The 23031-nt window shown below is 36.5% G+C and overlaps 1 protein-coding gene across 2 annotated transcripts in view; it reads right to left on the reverse strand.

Annotated features, from left to right (window-relative positions):
- The window catches only part of Reln (reelin), a 452156-nt gene that overhangs the window by 162671 nt on the left and 266454 nt on the right, over positions 1-23031 (reverse strand). For both annotated transcript variants that reach the window (XM_042684785.1, XM_042684786.1), the window contains exons 11-12: positions 17302-17447; positions 3950-4101 (exon numbers count right to left, since the gene is read on the reverse strand). In XM_042684785.1, coding sequence (XP_042540719.1) covers positions 3950-4101; positions 17302-17447 — 298 coding nt within the window. The remainder of the gene's footprint in view (positions 1-3949; positions 4102-17301; positions 17448-23031) is intronic.

The raw sequence follows: 23031 nt of genomic DNA on the forward strand, positions 1-23031 counted from the left end.
AAATTTTAAAAAATTAAGTAGAAGCTAGGTGGATGGACAGCTTTAAAGTATTTTAAATACTAAAATAAGTCGTTTAAGGATACAGGTGGACCTGTTGCAACAATAAGTACAAGGTCATGTCGAAAACGAGCTTTACAATGTTGGCGCAGGGGAGGGGAGGGAGGGAGGAGGATTGGGTGGTGGAGGGGTAGGGGGGAAGTAGGGAAGGGATGTGAAGGGTAAACAAAGGAGGAGGCTGCAATGCTTGATAAGAAATGTACGCATTATCCTGCCCATGTAATTGTAACCCCTCTGTACAGTATGTTCACAAAAAAATAAAATTAAATTAAAAAAAAAAGTATTTTGAATACTGTTTTAAGAAGCTTTTAAAAAGATTTATTTCTATAAGGAATTTTGTTTTACTATTTTTGGGAGATTGGGCTAGAAGGGGAAATGCATTTTGACCTAAAAAGTCTTGTGATTAAATGAGAAAAACAAGATTAAAATATAGTTGTTTTCCTTATTCGGTTTGCTTTCCATGGTTTGTTACCCATGGCAAACACAACCTGAAAATATTACTTATTTAAACTCTTTGGAAAGAGAGACTACATTCACATACCTTCTGCAGTTTATTATATATTATAATTGTATTAATTTCATACTGTATCTAATTTATAAATCAACCTCATTTATCTCTATGTATAGAAAAATAAAGCATACATACATATATACACATAAGAGTAGAGTTACTATATAATTACTAGAGTATAGTTATTATACAATTACTATATAGTTTCAGACATATCCAAGAGATGATCTTGAAACAGATCTCTCCACTGATAATTGGGACTACTTACCTGTAAGCACGATAATTATAGGAAATTGTGTTGTGCTGCAATAACTGCAGTAAAAACTCAGAGAAAAGAGATTAAAGTATAAACCACACAACTGAGAAACATACTAGATGTTCAATAAATACTTGTTGGAGGAATAGTAACTAAATAATAGAATGAATGATGCCTGATAAGTTATTTTATATTTTTGTATTTTTCTATGTCCGGGCTTAAAAGACAGAGTGGCCCTCAATAAACTTAGGTTGAACAAGTGAGTGCATGAATACAAGAAATAGACATTTAACTGAATCTTCGAAGTGGAAAGTTTCCCAAAAATGATAGAGAAGTTGGGTATGTTGAAATGGATATTGAACAGATAGAGCTTGAGAGGGAAGGAGTATAATATGGTTGTGATGAACAATTAACCACTAACAATTATCAATTAACCCCTGATTTTTCTAGGTGACAAAGTATTCATAACAAATCTTAAGTCTTTTACCATATTGCTCTCCCCACCAAGATAAGTTCTAAACTTTTCTATAGATTCAGTCATAGCCTGTCTTACCCTGACTTAGCATCAGCTTTGTGTCTCCATCCTGACCCATCCCATCCTATCCCATCCCTTTCTTTTCTGCCCTCACCTGTTTTCTTATCTATACTGATTAAAATCTTAAGCAAGCAGTCCTATTTTGGTGACTTCTTTCCTATTAATTCCATTTACTTTAACTTTCCAGATGTTAAATACTGGGAAATAGCTTCTCAAAAGTTGTTGGTAGTCTCTCAACCCCTATATCCTACTTGCCCTTTCTTCTCTGAGGCATTCTCTACAGATAGCCTCCCTGTCATTCCACATGGATTACCCTCTCCCATTCCCCTCCAGCATCAAATGATACTTCTGCACCTCTGTTTACATCAGTGCCTATTCATTCTTCTACGTACACCTATCACTAACTTTGATTTTTCTGTTGCTTAGACTAGTGCAAAAGCTTCCTCACTAAGGATTTCCAGATAAAATACACTTCAGGAAAAATATAGAAATGAAAAATTATTGTTTATTCATAATACAAGTTTAGCTAAGTTATTTTCTCTCCCTTCTTTTTCCTTTTCCTTCTTTTTTGGCGAAATGTGACAACCTGCCCTAACAAGTATTATGTCCTTTATGTTTGTTTCAGTTTCCTTCATACTCCTGCCAGCATTGTTTTACTCAAACCCAGGTGACATTACATAACTAGTAAACTAAACATAATACTTTCATATTATGAAGAGAAAGAAAACCAATCTTATGGGATTGAAGGAAATCACTACTCTGGCTTTAATACAGTTTTTTGCCTTCATCTTACATGGTTCTATTTACTTATCCAGCCCCAACATCTCAAACATTATTGTTTTTGTGCCCTTTTTACAGAACAGCTTATCCTGAAATTCTCTTCTTCCTTTAACTATAAATCATGTCCAGCCTTTGGGGCTGAGTTCAACATCACTTCTTCCACTGTAATTGCTCACAGCCTTCTCTGCACTGTCATAACATTGTGCTCCATGGTAACACATTGCCTTCTCCTTTGTACATAGACAAAGGTTTTGTCTAAAGAAAATCAATAACAACAGATATACTCTATTGTTACTTACTATTTGGAATGCTTTAAATGAGTTAACCAAACTAAGCAGCCCTATGATTTTAGATAGAATTATTCTCCCCAATTATAATCTACATATATCCTAGCTCATATTCTCCATTCAATAGGCATTCCTTATTTTAATTGAATGAAGATGCATTCATTTAGGATAATGTACTTCTTTGGGTTCATTCAAATTACACTTTTCTGAACAGCCAATACTATTTTAGTTCATTGGTTAGTAATATGCTTTGTTACAGAAATAATTAAACATGACATTTCAAATGTGAGTATATACATATTGTACATACAAGGAATCTCACATATAGGCAACTAATACATAGATGACTTAATCTTAACTGAACACAATCATCTGGGTGGATTTACCATGAACAAAATCATGAATTCAAATATATTATGTGGAAAATGTTTTTTTAAAAAAGGAATAAAACAAGCTAGATTGGTATATTCAATGTTTATCATAACCTTGTTTGCATCAAATCTGCTAGGAATCACTTTTTATGAAACAAGAGACCATTTGAATATTAAATTATTTAAAGGAAATGAACTTTGGACCTTTAAATACACAAACTATCTCACAGTTAAGGTGAGAACATCCTTAAATATGAAACCACCTTATTTCACATTTATGGCTTCTCTGTTATCAAACAGATAGTTACTGCGAGTTAGCACTGCACAGGCAAAATGCTTGAGGGCATGACAGTCTTGGTATACCAAGCAACCATGAGCTACATGACTGCAAGAAAGTGAAGTGAGAAATATGAGGTAGAAACAGTTGCTATTGAAGCCTAGATTCTGGAGAACTGTTTGTCCTGCTAAACTGACACTTCTGCTGCTAAGTTCAAAGGTAGACCATGTTTCTTTCCTGTTTCACTTCCAGATGTTGCTTGTGCTTTTCCACTCAACAAAGACAGCATGTGACACCCACTCACACTTCTGACATGACATCAGTGAAATAATATGTCACTTTGGCTCTTGTTTGCTAGCAGATAAATTGCAGGGGTGGGGAGACACACACTTCAAGCCTCTAAGTTATCTCTGGCTATTTTTCCAACTTTATCTGTTCAAGAAAAATATTCCTTGGGAGTATTGCTTTTCTTTATGTATTTGAAAACATATTATACAATATGAAGAATTATAAACCTGTTTCTAAGTTCCTATGGCAGAAGAATTAGGCAATCAGGCAATGAATTACATTGATGACTGGTGAGATTATAGGCTGTGGACAAAGGACTCACTTTACTCTTAGTTTCCCTCCTTTGTCTTTTCAGCTATGATCACAGAGGAAGAAGTGGAAGGAAGGTACTATAGATTTTGCTCTTCATGGCATTCCAACAGAGCTAGACTGAGGCCATGAACACCACGGGCATTTGTTTTGTCGGGGAGCTCGAATTCCATGAATTTTCATTTTATATGGCAGAACATAAACATTCTTCCATTCTTGGGCATAGGCACTGGCCTCGAATATACCATAGAGCCAACCAACATTCAAAATGTACCTACCCATGACGAAGTAAAACCGCAAGTTTCCATAGCCAGTAGTGTCCATGTAGGGAGTGCATAATTTTCTCTCTCCATCCTTGAGGAAGATCATTGATAAACCCGATTCTATAGTTCCACATTCTGAGCCAATGACAGCTCCGAAGACATCCCATCTTAAAAAAAAATCAGAATCACTAAGTGTTTAGAATATTAAGTCAAAGATTTATTTGTTTTCTAAAAAAGAACATTTACTTTTCATTAATAATTCTGAGATAAAGATATGGTAGTCTGTACTAATGTAAGCAATGAACAAACTCTAAACATATTTCTTCCACAGTTATGGTTCTTCTGTAGCTGGACAAGTCTCATCAACACTATCTCAAGTTGTGCACTAGACTGAGGCAGTCTTACAGCTGAGCTGAGGAATCAAATTTGATTAAGGAAACTGAACTAGAGAAGACAGTATACTAACAATATCTGCTATCATGTTTTACATACAAAAATAGTTATAAAATAAAAGGCTGAACAAGTTTGGAAAGTAGTATGAAGGTTCCTCAAAAGACTCCACATAGAGCTCCCCTATGACCCAGCAATCCCACTTTTGGGCATTTACCCAAATGATCACAAACAAGACCATACTAAAGCTACCAGCACAACTATGTTTATTGCAGCATTATTTACCATAGCTAAGATATGCAACCAACCCAGATGCCCCTCAGTAGATGAATGGATTAGGAAAATGTGGTATATATACACAATGGAATTCTATGCCTCCATCAAAAAGAATAACATTGCCCCATATGTTAGGAAATGTAAAGACTTGGAAAAAATTATGTTAAGTGAAGTAAGCCAGGCCCAAAGAAACATAGGTCCCATGGTTTCCCTCATTCGCAATAACTAGTATATATCTGAGACAAGCATAAATGGTCAGATAAGTCGACGTTAAGTGAAATGAACCCAAGATAAGGATTCAAATGTTTTTTTCTTTCTTGCAATTGTTTCTAACATATTTATAAGATGATTTCTTTGTTGCTTTGTATGTCCCTCCCCCACGGTATAACCCCTGTTTTCACTGTATTTGATGTTGGTATAATTTGTGGAGGGGAAGGGAAAATACAAATTGTTTAAATAGGGATACAAGTGGACCCATTGCACAATGAGATGTACAAGTCGTTACATCGAAAAATGAACTTTACAACTTTGGTAGGGGGGAGTGGGAGGGGGGAAAGGGAGGAAGGGGAAGATGGGAAGGGATGGGAAGGAGAAACAAAGGAGGAGGCAACAATGCTTGATAAGAAATGTACTCATTACCTTGCCCATGTAATTGTAACCCCTGTATGGTATTTTCACAATAAAGAAAAAGAAAAAAAAAAGAAAATGTGGTATATATACGCAACAGAATTCTATGCCTCCATCAGAAAGAATGGCATTGTCCCATTTGTTAGGAAATGGAAAGACTTGGAAAAAATTATATTAAGTGAAGTAAGCCAGGCCCGAAGAAACATAAGTTCCATGGTTTCCTTTATTTGCAATAACTAGTATATGTCTGAGACAAGTAGAAAAGGTCAGATAAGTTGATGTTAAGTGAAATGAACCCCAAGATAAGGATTCAAATGTTCTTTTTCCTTCTTGCTATTGTTTCTAACATATTTATAAGATGATTTCTTTGTTGCTTTGTATGACCATCCCCACTGTATAGCCCCTGTTTTCACTGTATTTGATGTTGGTATAATTTGTGGAGGGGAAGGGTAAAAACAAATCGTTTAGATAGGGACACAGGTGGACCCATTGCAACAATGAGATGTACAAGATGTTAGGTCGAAAATGAACTTTACAATTTTGGTGGGGTGGGAGTGGGCTGATGGGAAGGGATCGGAAGGGGAAACAAAGGAGGAGGCAACAATGTTTGATAAGAAATGTGCTCATTTCCTTGCCCATGTGATTATAACCTCTCTCTACGGTATTTTCACAATAAAAAATGTATATATATATATATATATATATATGCCCTTCTATAAAGCTTTTAAAGCTTTGTCAGATTTCCCAGCTACCTCTAAACAGCCCCACCTCTCAATCTCAGACTTAGATTCTTTTGTGATGTCACTTCTCTTTGGACATAGCTGTACTTTTTTTTTTTTTTTTTTGTCAATCATGGAGCTTCATATCTGGGCCTCTGTGCTGTCACTCAGCTCTTCAGCTCAAGGCTAGCGCTCTACCACTTCTGTGACAGCATCACTTCCCATTTTCTTGTGGTTTATTGAAGCTAAGAGTCTTACAGACTTTCCTGCCTAGGCTGGCTTTGAACAATGATCCTCTGATCTCAGCCTCCTATCGAGGATTACAGGCATGAGCCACTGGCGCCTGGCTTTGCTGTACTTCTTTATACGCCTTTCCTATAACATATCATATTATCGACATGTCAACTCATGAGACAAGTGTTTTCTTTATGTTCTTACATCTAGCCAGTACCTGGGGAAGCTCAATACATTCTGTTGAACAATGGAGACACCAAAGGATTCTAGATGTAGACAGTGTGTGAAACCTAATCCAGTGTCCTGCCTGGATCCCAACTTCACTTTCCTTGGCTTTCTCTAGTCCTATCATTGCCTTCTTAAGTGAGGCAATTCATACCCTTGGCCAGCAAAAAAAGCAGCCCCTCTGCCTTGGGCACATGCTGTTCCTGCCCTTAGATTGATGCATTAATCTTTCTATTACAGTCTTCCTGTTTCTTATCTCCTGATGACAATGTGGCTGCTCAGCTTCAACCTCAAAACCTCTTCCATCTTAAAGCCATGGACAGCTCTGGACACATCTGCCCCATATATTTTCACTAAAATATTTGTCCATGTAGATCCAAACACTGTATGACCACCTGCCCTTTAGCTTCCCTGTCAGCCTTGGCTCTAAGCACACACGGAAATATTTCAGTTGTGTTTGTGAGAACCTTGAGCATTCCTGGTCTAATGTTTATTTTTATTTCATTTTTGTACTAGTACCAGAACTTGAACTTGGGACTGTGTGCTCTTAACTCAGCTTGCTTGCTCATGGCTGGTACTCTATCACTTGAGCCATACCTGAAGTCTGGTATTTCTGCTGGTTAACTGGACATGTAAGAGTCGCAGGGACTAGTACAGTCAGGATATTCTAGGTACATATATGATAAAGGAAGTGGGATACATGAAGGGAGTTGGGGGTGAGGGTTACAAGGCAGATGGGATAGGGGAAAATAATGAAAAAGATAACTCTGATCAAGAAGCACTGGACACTTGAATGGACACATTATAAATTGTAACTCCTTTGTACAACCTTTGAAATGAAAAAAAAAGTCTAAAGATTTGCCTGCCTGGGCTGGTCTTGAATCATGCTTCAAGGTCACAGTTTCCTAAGTACCGAGGTTTACAAATATAAGTTGCTGGAGTCATGCCCTGTGTTTATTTTTATATTAATTTATCAGCGTATAATTTTTCCACCAAGAAGGTGGAATAAATATAACACTTATATTTGTTTTGTTTCCATTGTCAGGGGAGGCTTTTTTTCCCCTTGAATCAATGAGATAATCTGTTCTTTTTGGAGGGCATTTTATACAGGAGTATCAGATCCAGTATCATCTTTCATGTAATTTGTGTGGGAATCTAAGCCCTAGCTTTTAATCTTAGATTATATCTGGGTCTGATAAACTTTGAGCTATCTTAAAGTTTTTGACGAGAACCCTCTCATTCAGATTTTCAGTTTCCCTTTATTTTTGACAGCTGCTTATTTTCTTCTCCTATTTTAGGATGATGAATTAAAGAGAATGATCTTTATCCAATTGTAATTAATCAAATTACACTTTATCCCATATTTCCATGGGTTTGTAGAGGAGTCTCAGACAGCCTTTTGTCACAGCTTCAAATTTTCAGCAGTCTAGTACATCAACAATTAAGAGAATTAGAAGAAATACACTAATTAGTTCCTTTTAGGATCTCATTGAATTGTGTCAGCAGGAGTTTTACTATAACAAATTCAAGGACTGTATCATCTTTCAGATCAGTAAGCTTCCTTTTTTGGAGCAGGATTTCTTTTTCCTTTTTCTTTCTTCCTTTCTTTCTTCCTTCCTTTCCTTCCTTCCTTGCTTCCTTCCTTCCTTCCTTCCTTTCTTCTTTCTTTCCTTCCTTTCTTTCTTTCTTTCTTTCTTTCTTTCTTTCTCTTTCTTTCTTTCTTTCTTTCTTTCTTTCTTTCTTTCTTTCTTTCTTTCTTTCTTTCTTTCTTTCTTCCTTCCTTCCTTCCTTCCTTCCTTCCTTGCTTCCTTCCTTCCTTCTTTTCTTTCTTTTTTGACAGGATCAGGGGTTTAAAAATTAAGGGCTTTGTGTTTTGTTAGACTAGTGACTAGAGATTTGAACTCATAGCCTGTGCTTGCTCAGCTAGTGTGATACTACTGAGCCACATGTCCAGCCCTACTTTTCACTCGTAATTTTTAGGATAGTCTCCTTTCTCTCCTAAGCATGCCTGAACCATGATGTGCCTACTTTTAGGCTTCTGGTATTCTCTGGGATTACAAGTAGTATAGCCATGGTGTTCAGGTTCCTTCCTATGGAGATAAAGTCTCATGGACTTCTATGCTTGGGCTGGCCTGGCACCATGACCATGTGGTACTTCATACTTCAGCCTCCTGTGTAACTTAAGATGACAGGTGCCCATCAATGTACCCAAATACGGATGGAGAAGGGGTCTTGAAAACTTTTCCGCTTAGGCTGGACCAGAACCTTCATTCTCACTTTCTTAGCTTCCCAAATATCTAGGATTACACATGTGTTACATCAGCCTAGATGAGGATCAGCCTAATACAGGATCAGAATTTCATTTTTAAATTGTTAAATAATCAACTTTTAAACATAGGCTAGTTAACTTTTCTTCTTGTCTTTAAACACTCAAATTATATACTTTGTGTCCTTGGTGCCTTCATTATAAAAGCAAACAATTATTAGATTCTGAATATTAGTAGTTCTTCTAAGGTGTGGAGAATGTTTTCCCTATAAGAAAATTTAATTGTTATTAGTGTAATTTTCCTCATCCAAAATTTATATCTATCTCTTTATGGATGAAACATTAGTTTCATTAGATTTCATGAGGCAGGCAGATTGCTGGAAATCAACAAGTAAGTATAAAACTATGGATATTTTATGTAAAATGTCTAACCAATCTACTTTAAAAGAACAAGCTATTTTAGCTCCTCTTACAAAGTTCATCATGTATAGCTGATTTGCTTCACTATGTTTTTTTAAAGCAAAGAATATTCAGGGAATAAGTAGTATCCACCTTTCACACACTATAATTGGGGATGGTGGTGCATGCCTATCATCCCCACATTTGAAGGCTTAGGCAGGAGGATTGAGTTCCAGGAAAGCCTGGGATAAACAGAGACCCAATCTCAAATAACAGTGGCAACAATAACAAAATATTATGTACAATTACATGCATTTAAATGCATAAGTTGACATTTTTATGTTCGACATGCTTACTATTTTGAAATATCAATTTAGTACTTTAAAATTTTTAACTAATGTATGTACTTGATATTTAAATTTTTTATTTCTCCTTAGAATTTCTTTGTGATCTTGTTATTCACACAGTATTTTATCTATAAGTGGAGAAAAGTAGGACACACTGAAACAGTGGCTTTTGAGGTCAATTGCCTATTAGACTCTAGTGTTGACATCTCCTGCCTCCCAGTTTGCCTTTATCTTAGCATGCAGGATTCTAAGGCCGGTGCAGTGCCAGGACGATATTCTAAACTACTTAAGTTTATACCAGATTTGGGTCCAAAATTTTAGGAAATGCTTTTGTGTGTGAACATATTCATGTATTTTTAACAGATTATGCCAATCATTCAAGAAGCACAAGTAATAATTTTTAAAAATAGCTCTTTATGGTAAATGCTCACTTATAAATTAACCAGGAGTCTCTCTTGATACATACATGAAAATTTCACAATGGTTTCATTGGTCTTTTACTTGCCCCATTTATCCCAATTAAACCACTCAGCCTACTGATCCACAAAGCAAGCTCAGGCTATAAATAATGCAGATGATGACTCTTTTTAGACATCTATCTGATTTAGAGGACTTTACAGTGAAAACTAAATTTAAAAAGATAGGGGTGTCAGAGGCTGAGAAAGCCTTCCATTAAAACGAGAAATGCAATTACTGGTGACTTTCTCTTAATTATTTGTTGTAAATAAATAACTTTTCTAGACCAATCTAAATGAGTTGGTTTCACCACCTCTCTCACACAGCTTTGTGAAATATGTTTCAGTCTACACATGTACATTCAATCTTTATAGTAAGTGCAACATATCCAGTTTTATTTTGTATTAGTCTATATTACTTCTTGGTAAAAGTGTTGTAAGATAACAAAAATGAAGTTAATATTTTTAGAAACACAAATATATAGAGTGGAATGAAAAGCTTATTTTTTCTTCAAACAAGCAGGGAGAAATCATTCTTTTTGCAAATTATACCTTTTATAAAAGTCCTATTGTTTTGAATAAGTTACCCTTTATTAAAAATTCAGTGGGAGGCTATGATAGCACACTCTCATTCTATACATTTGTATAAACACTGGAACAAACAAAGTTGGTAAAATATCCTTAAGCAGATCCCAGAGCTCCAATCAGTTCCTGCAAGCCTTCAAGGGGCATCTTTCCCCTCCTGGACTTCAGAATCACCACCTCTGTGCTCACATCATTGTGTTATAGTTGAAAAATGATATGATACCGTCCCTGATTGTTTCTTAATAAAAAAATTACACAAAGCAAAACTATAACAATGTGTGTTTCATAGTTTTAGCAGTATCTTGTATGGCATGGTGACAGCTTCCTTCAGGAAAAGGGCTGCTTTTGGGTTTAGATTATATTTTCCCCAAGGAGGCACAGTTTGGTGAAAATTGTATCCAAAGGTATGTCCACCTAAGGAGTAAAGCTCTTCACTACACAGCAATTTATAGTTACTCTTTTATGACTAATTATAAAGTAAAAGCCAACATCTTATCTATTATAAATATACTGGTATCTATTATTTATCAGAAGTAGAGCAAGGTGATGCTAGAGCATAGAAAAAAAGTTTTCTAATCAATACAAAGCCTTAAGGCAATCTTGTTCTCTAGAGACAGCAAAGTCACAATAATATTTAATTTATATCTTTAAAATAAGACTTGCTATTTTTTCTGTGTGTCATAAAAAGAACAATATTCTAGTAAGGTAAAATAATCTGGAACAGGTTTTAGCTGGAGAGCTGATGGTCCTATCTATCAGCTGTGTTGGAATAGGATCTTATTCAGCTTTGAGGGGAAGATCATGTTTTAATCAGTTTACATTTTAATACTTTTAAGAAGTATACATTCTTTGAAGGGAAATTTAGCAAAAGCCCACATATATCTAGACCTCTTATTTCCCTTCTATGTTTCAGAAATTTCTATGCAAGAATGCTTGTTATAATATTCTTTGTCTAGCAAAAGAGATTTGGATAGATAAACTGGTAGATAAACTGGTACATAGTCATTTTGAAATAAGGAACAATGTATTTATTGGCTAAAAGAGACATTCATAATACGTTATTTTAAAAAGACTGATTTGAGGTATGACATATAAAACATGGTTCTGGTGGTAGGGTTTTTGTTGTTATTGTTAGTGTTGTTGGTTGGGGCTTGAACTTAGGGCCTGGGCACTGTCCTTGAACTCTTTTTGCTCAAGGCTAGCACTCTACCACTTTGAGCCACAGTGCTACTTCTGATTTTCTGCTGGTGAATTGGAGGAGATAAGAGTGTCATAGACTTTTCTACCTTGGCTGACTTTGAACAGAGGTCCTCAGATCTCAGCCTCCTGAGCAGCTGGGATTACAGGCATGAGTCACCCTTGCCTGACTTTAATTTTAACAGAAAACTTCCTAAAGAATATATGCCAACATAGAGTGGTAAGGAGAGGGGATTAGTGGGAGAGGGACTTTTGGCTTTTAAGTTACATGTCTACTTTGAGACAAGCAAATAATTTCTGAAGAAAAGAAGAATGAAAATGAAAGATATTCAGTTCATATTGCGATTCAGAATAAAAATTTAAATGATCTCATTACAGGTTGTTAAATACATGAAGAATATAAATACTAAGCATAGAGGCATAATACAGTAATCAGACTTCCCTCTCCTAATGTTGGAATCACAGGTACTAAGGATGATGAAACATTTTATATGATGTATGAAAATGTGTTTTATAAAATTCTTCAGGATATATTAAACCACCTAAAACTAGCAACTTTAGGTATGGACTAAAATATAGCATAAAGCCTAGCTGGAAGGTCCTGTATTTATCAAATTCATATATATATGTGTGTATATGCAAATACACACACATATAAATCTCAAACACATTTTCTGAGGCTGACAGATTTCCTTAGGTTCCTAAGGTCTCTATTTTGGAAAATAGTCTCTGATATTTAATAAGGAATTTTCCCATAGGTAAAGACCCTCCCCTATATGTCTTCAGTGATTTGTTTCTTCTTTTGTTATCTTTGGTATATTAGTTCCTTTTGAATTTCAACTTCTTTTGTTGAAACTTGAGTAAAAACAAGATTTGCAGGGATATAAACCAAGTATATGAATTCCATCTTATACAATGCATTCTGCAAAGCCCCAGCTTCAGCTAGGTGAGATACAATTGTTGCTAATGAAATTATATGTCTATAAAGTTCAGTAAGGCTCACACAAATTATCAGTGTATCTATTTCAGCTGGAGTAACAGATATGTCTTCTTTAGGAAAAAGAAAAATATCCTTTAAATTATGACCTAAAAAATATCCAGTCAATGTTGGATTTGGAACAGCTGAGTGATGGGAAAGGCAAGTGGCTCCTGCATTCCTGTGATCTGAGATCATATGTTGACTCAAATAAGAGGAAAACATGACTAGCTGGGAAAGGAGTTTCCAAAATAAAGCCATAATCACTTAGTGGTTTTCTTTCTTCCTTTCTATTTACCAGAGGTACCTTGAAAGTATTACTAGGATAGAATATTCTTTCCTAATATAGTAGATAGCTAACTATATTTTTTCAACACATAGTGAAATGGTAGGAGAGTATGATAGTCACAGTGATAATTAAAATTTTTTTAGAAATAATAAACCTGTCATCAAAGCTGTAGAATTCAAGTCAACTTAATTAGTCCCTCTTGACACAGGAAGGACTTGCTATAAATAGTTTACATTCTAGCAGGTAAGCTTATAATGATAAATTGTTTGTGTGGATGGTGGTAAATGAGGAAAAAATGAAACAAATATTCTATAAACTTAGCAAAGAAATAGAACACAGAAAACATTTCATTGCCCAAGTCCTAAACTATTTTCTTTATCAGCTCTTATTTTAAGTAAAAAATACTTTTAGCAAAGCATTTTCTTTGAACAAAACTACTCAGAGTTAGCGTATAGGCCCTGAATTCAAGCCCCAGGGTGTGTGTGTGTGTGTGTGTGTGTGTGTGTGTGTGTGTGTGTGTGTGTGTGTGTGTGTGTGTGTGTGTGTGTGTGTGTGTGTGTGTGTGTGTGTGTGTGTGTGTGTGTGTGTGTGTGTGTGTGTGTGTGTGTGTGTGTGTGTGTGTGTTGCTACTGGAGCTTGAACTTAGGGCCATATACTTTTGTCTGGTGTTTTTGCTCAAGGCTGTTGCTCTACCACTTGAGCCACATATCCACTTCTTGGTTTTTACTGGTTAATTGCAGATAAGAGTCTCAAGGACTTTTCTGCTTGAGCTGGCTTCAAACTGTGGTCCTTTGATCTCGGTCTCCTGAGTATCTAGAATTACAAAGCCATTGGTGTTCACTCAAATTAAAGTAGCATTGTTATCATCACGCTAAACAGTCAAGTCTTGGTCCTCTCATGATCCATTCACACCTTTTTAACTTAGTGCCAACCTCATAACTGGGCTGCCAGTGAGAGACCCAGTGAGGGAATTCTGGAAGTGTGGTCTGACAACTGAGGAGAAAAAGACACAAATAAACCTAAGGTATGCTTGCTTAACCATATGGCAGTGAAGAGTGCCACAGGTGATTTTGTCACACACATTCTCATGAATTATTGGAAAAGGAACCTGCTGGCTATGCCATGGTGAATACCAGCTTCTTTACTGTGATCAAAATCCTGACCAAGTCTTTGGTCCTAAGGGATATCTCATGGGAGTGCTTGAAGCACCTCAGTCACTGAATGAGGGACTGGCCTCTGGTGTTTCTGTGTGTCCTCTCTTTAGCTCTTTTATTTTTCAGGCATAAATACTTTTAGTTCTTTTTGTTTGTTATGGAGAATACAGATTTAGCTATGATCCAAAGTTGTTTTATATTATGAGTGCTCTGTGCAAACAGAATGTCTGAACTTTACTTAGAATATACATTACTTATACATGCTTATTGAAACTGAATTATATCTGTATGGAAACATGTATATATTACTGGGATATATCAGAATATATGAAAGTATTGGAATATATGTGTCTATATATTCACCTTTGTATCTGAACTACTATATTGATTTTTAACACATTCGATTGTTCTAGTCTACAACCTTTCTAAGATTAATTCGTGAGTTTTCCGTACTTTTGGCAGTATTGTTGTACAGGTGCATGATGGCTTGAGCCACTCCACTTTTATGTGTGTGTGTGTGTGTGTGTGTGTGTGTGTGTGATGATTATTCTTAAGATAAGAGTCTCACTTGATGCTCAGATTGACCTGGACTATAGTCCTATTTAAATATCTCCATGTTGGTGGAATGATGTGCATGAGCTACTGTATTCAGACATCATTTGAGCTGGAGTTTCAGGAAATTTGTTATATGCTTAGGCTGGTTTCAAAGTTTCGTCTGTCTCCCAGTCTTTGCCTCTTAAGTAGCTAGCATTACAGGCTTGAGACATAGCACTTGAATTTCATGGCGTTCTATACCTAGTCTACATAAATATAACTAGTAGAGTGCTAGATGGACTAAAGCAATTTCTTTTATTCTTTAATAAGCAGTCCTTGGTGATGTAACAAAGGGTTTAATAGAAGAAATTTGGTTGTTTAATTTGTACATCCAGGGCTGAACATGAGCTACTCCCTCCAATGCAAGAGAAGCAGGCCTAGTCAGCAGCAATAGAAATACATTATTTAGTGAGAAAGACCCTAGTGTGGCAGCAAAGTCACAGAGGCAGTGGTAGCTCAGATTGCTTGGCAGATTTCCCTCTTACTTGATCTGACTGAAGTTCTTGGGCAATGGCAAGAAGCAGGATTCCCAAGAGGGCAATATTGGCTTTCTTGTCATCAGGCACATGGTAGTTCAATCAGTCCTTATTTAATTTGAAATCAGAATGACATGACTGCCCCCTCAAAATTGTGTTCTGGGAAAGTTCCTTACCACTAACAGTGAAATCACAGCTCTTTTCCATCCATTATGGGATTTCACTTTATGTTAATGTCATTCATCTCAACACATTGTTAGAAAATATATACACTTGAAAATAAGGACTTATTCTAATTATGTGAATTTATTTGCAAAAGGAAAAGCCAGGGGAGAATGGGGTATTTCTGGAATTTCCTTCCAACGCACAGTACATTTAAGATTCTGATTTCTGAATCTATCTTTTTGGTTTTTGTTTATTCAACTTGAACTACTGAAAGAGCTGCTCAATCAGTAGTTATCTTAAGGGAACCTTTGGACCCAGGGGAAGGCACATATCACAAACAGGCCAGGTAACACTAATCACCAAGCTATCCTTACTGTCTCGGATCTCCTTTACTACTTCAATTTCATCACAATGTGTTTTGTACAATGTGTTTCAGTACAACGGTTTGTAGCTGTATCTGTCTTACTCATATGTAATTTGCATTTTTAAGCCTCCTTTATAAATCTCTCTAGGGTAAATTTTAGCCTCTGAACAATGTATAGGGATCAAAATCACATTCCAATGAAAAACAGGTAGTAGCATCTATGAAGCTGATTCCAGGAAAATAACTGAAAATCTCAGTATAATAGTAGCAAGATTTCCTATTTTATAAACTTGGAAGAAACTTTCCCATTGGAAAAAAATTACATAAACTAAGATGGAGATGCAAAATGAAGTTGGAAGATAATTGTAAATACAAATTTTAATATGCATAAAAGTATTTGGCTAAATAGACACATGAAGAAATGTTCAACATCCCTAGCCATAAAAGAAATGCAAATCAAAACAACATTGAGATATCACCTCACTCCAGTTAGAACAGCAAAAATCAAGAACTCTAACAACAACAGATGCTGGAGGGGATGTGGACAGAAAGGAACCTTACTTCATTGTTGGTGGGAATGTAAACTTGTTCAACCACTTTGGAAAGCAGTATGGAGGTTCCTCAAAAGACTCCACATAGAGCTCCCCAACGACCCAGCAATCCCACTTTTGGGCATTTACCCAAATGATCACAAACAAGGCCACACTAAAGCTACCAGCACAACTATGTTTATTGCAGCATTATTTACCATAGCTAAGACATGGAACCAACCCAGATGCCCCTCAGTAGATGAATGGATCAAGAAGATGTGGTATATATACACAATGGAATTCTATGCCTCCATCAGAAAGAATGACATTTCCCCATTTGTTAGGAAATGGAAAGGCTTGGAAAAAATTATATTAAGTGAAGTAAGCCAGGCCCAAAGAAACATAGGTCCCATGGTTTCCCTTATTTGCAATATCTAGTATAGGTATGAGTCAAGCGGAAAAAGTCAGATAATGTGATGTTAGGAAAACGAAACCTCAAATATGTATTTTAATGTTTTTGTTTCTTTCATGCATGTGTTTCTAACGCATTTATAAGATTATTTCTTTGTTGCTTTGTATGTCCCTCCCCCACAGTGTAACCCCCGCTTTCACTATATTTGACGTCAGTATAACATGTGGAGGAAATGGGGACAAACAAGTCGTTTAAGGATTCAGGTGGACCTGTTGCAACAATGAGAAGTACAAAATGTCATGTCAAAACCAGCTTTACAATGTCGGTGGGGGGGGGGAGGGGGGGGTATGATTGGGTGGGAGGGAGGGGGGAGGCTGGGAAGGGAGGTGAAGGGTAAACAAAGGAGGAGGCTGCAATGCTTGGTAAGAAATGTATGCATTATCCTGCCCATGTAATTGTAACCCCTCTGTACAGTATGTTCTCAAATAAAATAAAATAAAATTAAAAAAAAAAAAAGTATTTGGCTACTTAATTTTGAGGTAAGTATTCTCTTTTTTGCTTGCCATAGGTTAAGAGTCATTAATGCTGGATTAGCATGCATTTCCTATTTAGCAATATGCATTTAAAATATATATAGTGGAATAAATGTAAGTGATATACAGGGCATGGGTGGTAATAATTACTTACCCTGTAGGCTGGCTCTCAAATTCTTCTGACCATTGCTCTTGAATATCCTCTGTAGAAAGATCTACATCCCGGGTGGTGGCAAAATTGAACTCGCTGCCTTCATTTCCATGGAAATAAATGGAGTTCCCATCTGACTGACAGCTATGCTGTAGATAAAACGAGAGCATTGGGTGGCTATTCAATTAGTTTTGTAACTGTATCTGTCTTACTCATGCATAACAGCACTTTTAGGAAAGTCATTACATTATTCCCTTTAAGATGAACTCTCAAATCAAAAGGGCTTGTTACCTCTGTTTTTGCCTTGTTTAATTCAATTACATTTTCCCTAACTTATTAAGTTATCACACAGATGAAGTCAAGAGGGCATTAGAGCTTTGCCATCTCAGCCCTTAGTATGGCACAAGAATATTTTAATTGGAATAATTTCCCATCTTTACCACAGCCCTTGTTGTGGGAATTAAGGTTCATAATGACGTGTCATATATTTTAAATTCTGTGGTTATGGGCTAAATCACACTGACCTTTTCAATATTCCATATATTTCTGACTTGCCATTCAAGTCTTTCACAATTTGTCTGTAAATGGAGATATGAGTAGAATAGCCAGCTAATCAAAACATGGAATACAGAAAAGGTCATAGTAATCCCATATATAATTATATATTCTCAGCCAGCTTTGGAGTAAGTTCCTAACCAGACCTAATCTAACTAGGAATGCATGATGTCCTCAATGACATCACAAACTTTACTATCCTCTGAAGAAACACTTGCAAAGAATAAAGAAAAACAATTTTTTGTGATACTTCTTTTTTTAAATATACTTTTTCTGTCTAAAGTGAATAGTTAAAAGGCAAAGTCAAATGAGTAAACTAAATGTTTCTCAGAATTATAAACTGTGTTCATCATATTTTTGGTAATAAGTTAGATAAAGGGAAACACTTATATACTCTTTATGTGTGTGTGCCTGTGCATATGCATGTATGTATGTGTGTGTGTGGTGTGTGTGTGTGTGTGTGTGTGTGTGTGCGCGCGTGCGTGCGCGCACATCGGTCTTGGGCTTGAGCTCAGGGCCTGGGGCTGTCCTTGACGGGTTTTTTTGTTTATGTTTTTTCTCTCTCTCAAGGCTAGCCTAGTACTCTGCCACTTAGTCACAGTGCCACCACTTCCAGCTTTTTCTGAGTAGTTTATGAGCGTTAAAAGATATCAGGATTCTCCTGCTGGGGCTGGCTTTGAACCGTGATTCTCAGATCTCAGCTTCCTGAGCAGGTAGGATTACAGGCCCCAGAACCTTTTAAGTCTATGTACGTAAAATGAAATGAAGAAGCTGGGTGCCAGTGGCTCAACGCCTGTAATCCTAGCTACTTAGGAGGATGAGATCTGAGGATTGTGGTTCAAAGCCAGCCTGAGCAGAAAAGTCCCTGTAAGACTCCTATTGCCAATTAACCAACCATTCAAATACTGGAAGTGGCTCAAGTGTTTGAGTGCTAGCCTTGAGCACAAAAAGGCTCAGGGAAAGCACTCAGGCCCTAAGTTCAAGCCCCACAACAAACCAAAAGAAAGAAGGAAAGAAAGAAAAAAAAGAAAGAAAGAAAGAAAGAAAGAAAGAAAGAAAGAAAGAAAGAAAGTTAGATAATAATAGAGAAAGTGTCAATTCTAAGAACAGGGATTATTCCCATTTGTTCGTTTTCAATTATTTTGTAACTTTTATTTTTATTGTAAAGATGACATACTGAGCGGTCACATAAGTCAGGTTTTGAGAACATTTCTTTTTGAACAGTGTCACTCTCTCCATATTTTCTCCCATTTTTTTCCCTCCTGATCTCTCTCCCCACCAGGTTGTATAGTTCAATTCCAACATAGACATTTGTTCTTTATTTTCCAGGTCTTAGCATTTTGCTTGGCACAGATAAGATATTCAAAAACATTTGAGTAGTTCAATACATGAATGAATGAATGACATGTCTATCAGTTCTTCTCTTATGGAGAATTCATTATGTAAAAGATTAAGAACTAGGGACAAGTTATATATGTAATAATAAGTATTCTTGGCTCTCAATAATCCCAGTCTAGTTATATATATAGGCATACATAGATAGATAGATAAGGATACATTGTATTGATAAAGTGATTTGCTGAATATTAATTTCCTTATACAACTAAATATAATAAAAATGTAATTTAAAAAGATAGAGTCCAAAGTTACCATATGCTAATGCATGAAAGAAGGTATGAATCACTGTTTGGGCATGGCTTACACAAACACTTCATGGGAAAGCAGGTCTTCAACTGTCTTTTTTCTTTAGGGGGGGGTCCGGTCGTGGGGCCTGAACTCTGGGTCTGGGTGCTGTCCCTCAGCTCTTCAGCTCAAGGCTGGCACTCTACCACTTGAACCACAGCGTCACTTCCGGCTTTTTTGCTTATGTGGTGCTGAGGAATCGAACCCAGGGCCTCATGCATGCAAGGCAAGCGCTCTACCACTGAGCCACATTCCCAGCCCCTTCAACTGTCTTTAAAGGAAAAATGGAGAGCTAAGTAGAATAACAAATATGATCTACAATAGTGGATAGGAGACATGATCTGAGAGCTAGATCAAAGCCTGACTGTACGTACCAAGCATCATAAATGGTAGTCTCAGGAATGTCTGTATCAAGCATCATAAATGGTAGACTCAGGAATGTCTATACTATGTTTTTGGAAGCAGTATAGAAAAAAGGAGTGATGTGTACAAAGTTTTGTATGACACCTGAATTGGCTACTACTGGTAAAAACAACTGAATTGCCACTAGATTGCCAACGTTTAGGAGAGTAGGACCATATGATCTCCAATAGCACTAAGGGCATGGATATTTCACACACTAAGATAAAAGCATGTTCTTTCATCATTGAGGTAATACCACAGGAGATGACACACATTAGCTACTTGAGAATATCTTCACACACAACAAATACAGATTATTCACAGTGCCAAACTGAGTTTATTATGTATAATCCTTAGTATAGATATCTTGATCCAAAGATAGAATTTAGTTTAGCAGAATGTAGACAAATCAAAGGGTCATTTTTTATCATACATGCTATAAAGATAATCAACACTAACTGGAAAAACAAAATTTACTTTCCTAACAACAGCCTTCTGAGCTATAAATAATGGTCCTCACAACTGTCTTCACAGTATAGAATCGATTAGGGCCTATGCTTACCTGGTAAGAATGCAAAAATTCAGAGATTGATACACAGAGCAACATCCAAGGAAATGGCAGACATGAAATGTAGGAATACGTGTGAAAAGAGAGTGAATATATTACATTCTAAGTAATATATCTATGTCATTTAAAATAAAAGAATGACGACTCTAACATAAAATCTTGGTCAGTTCTGACTAAATATTTGATTATTTTAATTTTGGTCTTGTTTATTTCAGGATTATTTACTAATATTTTGAAACCATTATTTGTAAGTTTTTTTGGTTAGTCATGGGGCTTGAACTCTGGGCCTGGGAACTGTCCCTCAGCTTCTCAGGTCAAGGCTAGTGCTCTACCACTTGAGCCACAGCACCACTTCTAGTTTTCTGGTGATTTATTGGAGATAAGAGTTCCCAGACTTTTCTGCCTGGGCTGGCTTTGAACCCTAATCCTCAGATCTCAGCCTCTTGAGTAGGTAGATTACAGGTGTGAGCCATGGGCACCAGCCATTATTCATAATTTGTTGTTAACCTTCCAAGACTTATTTTTAACATACGTGGTATAAATTTTAAACATAAATAGAAATTTTAAATAAAAAATTATGAAACTAGCTCATATTTTCAACTAATTTCACAAATCAAAGACCAGAAAGTGTGTGTGGTGGCACACACCTCTAATCTCAGCCCTAAGAATGCTGAAGCAGGAAGACTTTGAGTTAAAGGCTGGGGCTACATAGTAAGTTCTAAAACAACCTAGACTATATAATGAGACCCTGTCTCAAAAAATTGATACAAAATACAAAAGTGAACTTAAAGTTACAACAATTTTAAGCTGTTTTACATTCACATTTGGCAAATGTACAAGTGTAATGCATAACTATAGAAAATTAAATATATATTTACCACTATACTCATGTAGTACCAACATATGAAATGCAAGTATATTTGCCAGACTTTAAATGAATGTTGACTAATTTCCTTAGGAGGATCTAAAAAGTAATATGTTTTAAGCAAGTATTTATGAAAAAAGATTGACATTTTATATAGTTTTAAATATCTGTATTGAGCTATTATTTATTGATTTGAAGTAAATGAACTATATCATTACCAAAACCAAATTTAACCAAACATGGGAGTGTTTTCTAGGAATGAGGTTTTAAATTCTTTTATGCTAGTAGGCTTGAATTTAGGGCCTAGTGCTGTCTCTTAACTTTTTGCTCAAGGCTGGCTCTTTAGCACTGAGCTATAGTTCCTCTTCTTTTTGCTGCTTAACTGGAGAAAAGATTCTCATGCACTTTCTGGGCTGGCTTTGAACCTTGATCCTTAGATCTCAGACTCCTGGATAGCTAGAGTTCCAGGGTGAGACACCAGAACCTATCATCTATAAGAGTCATTTTTAATCTTTATCTGTCACACGTAAGGGGAGAGCCATAGCATTATTCTCCTTCTCAAATGAGTCCAATGTCCTTCTGGGTATGGAGGGGGAGAAGTATGGCTTTTGGAATATTCTCTTTTTCAGTCTTAGTATGATGACATCTTATGAAAGAACGCTATGACATACTCAAAGTTAGCAGCCACAGCTCAGGAGAAGGTGGCTCCATCCTTCCATCTCTTAGCAGGATAAGGGTGCTCATATTCTAGCCAGCAGAGTTAAGATACACAGAAAACGTATAGTGACAGAGGGCTTGTTCTGCTCCCTGCCATGCAGAAGAGATCAAGATGTGAGTTCTTCCTCTGCCTCTGAGTAAACTTTGCAATTAGAGGAAGATGCTTCCTGAAGTTTTGAATGACCAAGGAGTGTAAACACTGAGTCTATAACACAAAGGATGAATGAAAGTGCTGAATTACTGAGCCACTTGAGAGCAGTAGAACTGATTCCTCCTTTTCTCTGGTTGTTTCTAGACAGGCCTCACAAGGCCTGACAAGGAGTCTTGGGAAGGGAGGAAGACACGCTGGGTTTTCATTATGAGGATCTTTAAATCAATTACAAGAAAGGAACAATTTCTTATAAACTCCTTTAAGATGAATCACAGGGCCTTAATATCTCAGAATTAACTTGATTACCTAGATGTCCTTCAAACTAAGAAGTGATGCCTGAGTGCATTCTGATGGAGAGACTCTCAGAGCTTTGGTTATTTTCCCAATGGATGTCTGACTCTGCACAGGAATCCAGGGATTGCTTGGTTAAGGGTTGCTTGAACTCTCCTTTAGAATCTAATCCAATTAATTCAGCACTTATATGAAGCAAGGAAATTAAGGTTGGGAAAGAAAAAGCTACTAGAAATAAAAAATAAGATAAAGAATAAAAACTCAGTTACTACCCTATAATCCTACTCTTGAGCATTTATCTAGACAATCACAAGTCAGGATACAGTAAAGACTCTTGCACAACCATGTTCACTGCTGCACTGTTTACCAGAGCCAAGGTATGGAAACAGCCCAGATGTTCCTGAGTAGACAAATGGTTAAAAGAAAATTATACAGAGACATACATACACACACACACACACACACACACACACACACACACACACACACACACACACACAC

Source organism: Dipodomys spectabilis, unplaced genomic scaffold (genome assembly GCF_019054845.1).
Source record: "Dipodomys spectabilis isolate Male_0828 unplaced genomic scaffold, ASM1905484v1 ptg000089l, whole genome shotgun sequence".
Classification (NCBI taxonomy): domain Eukaryota; kingdom Metazoa; phylum Chordata; class Mammalia; order Rodentia; family Heteromyidae; genus Dipodomys; species Dipodomys spectabilis.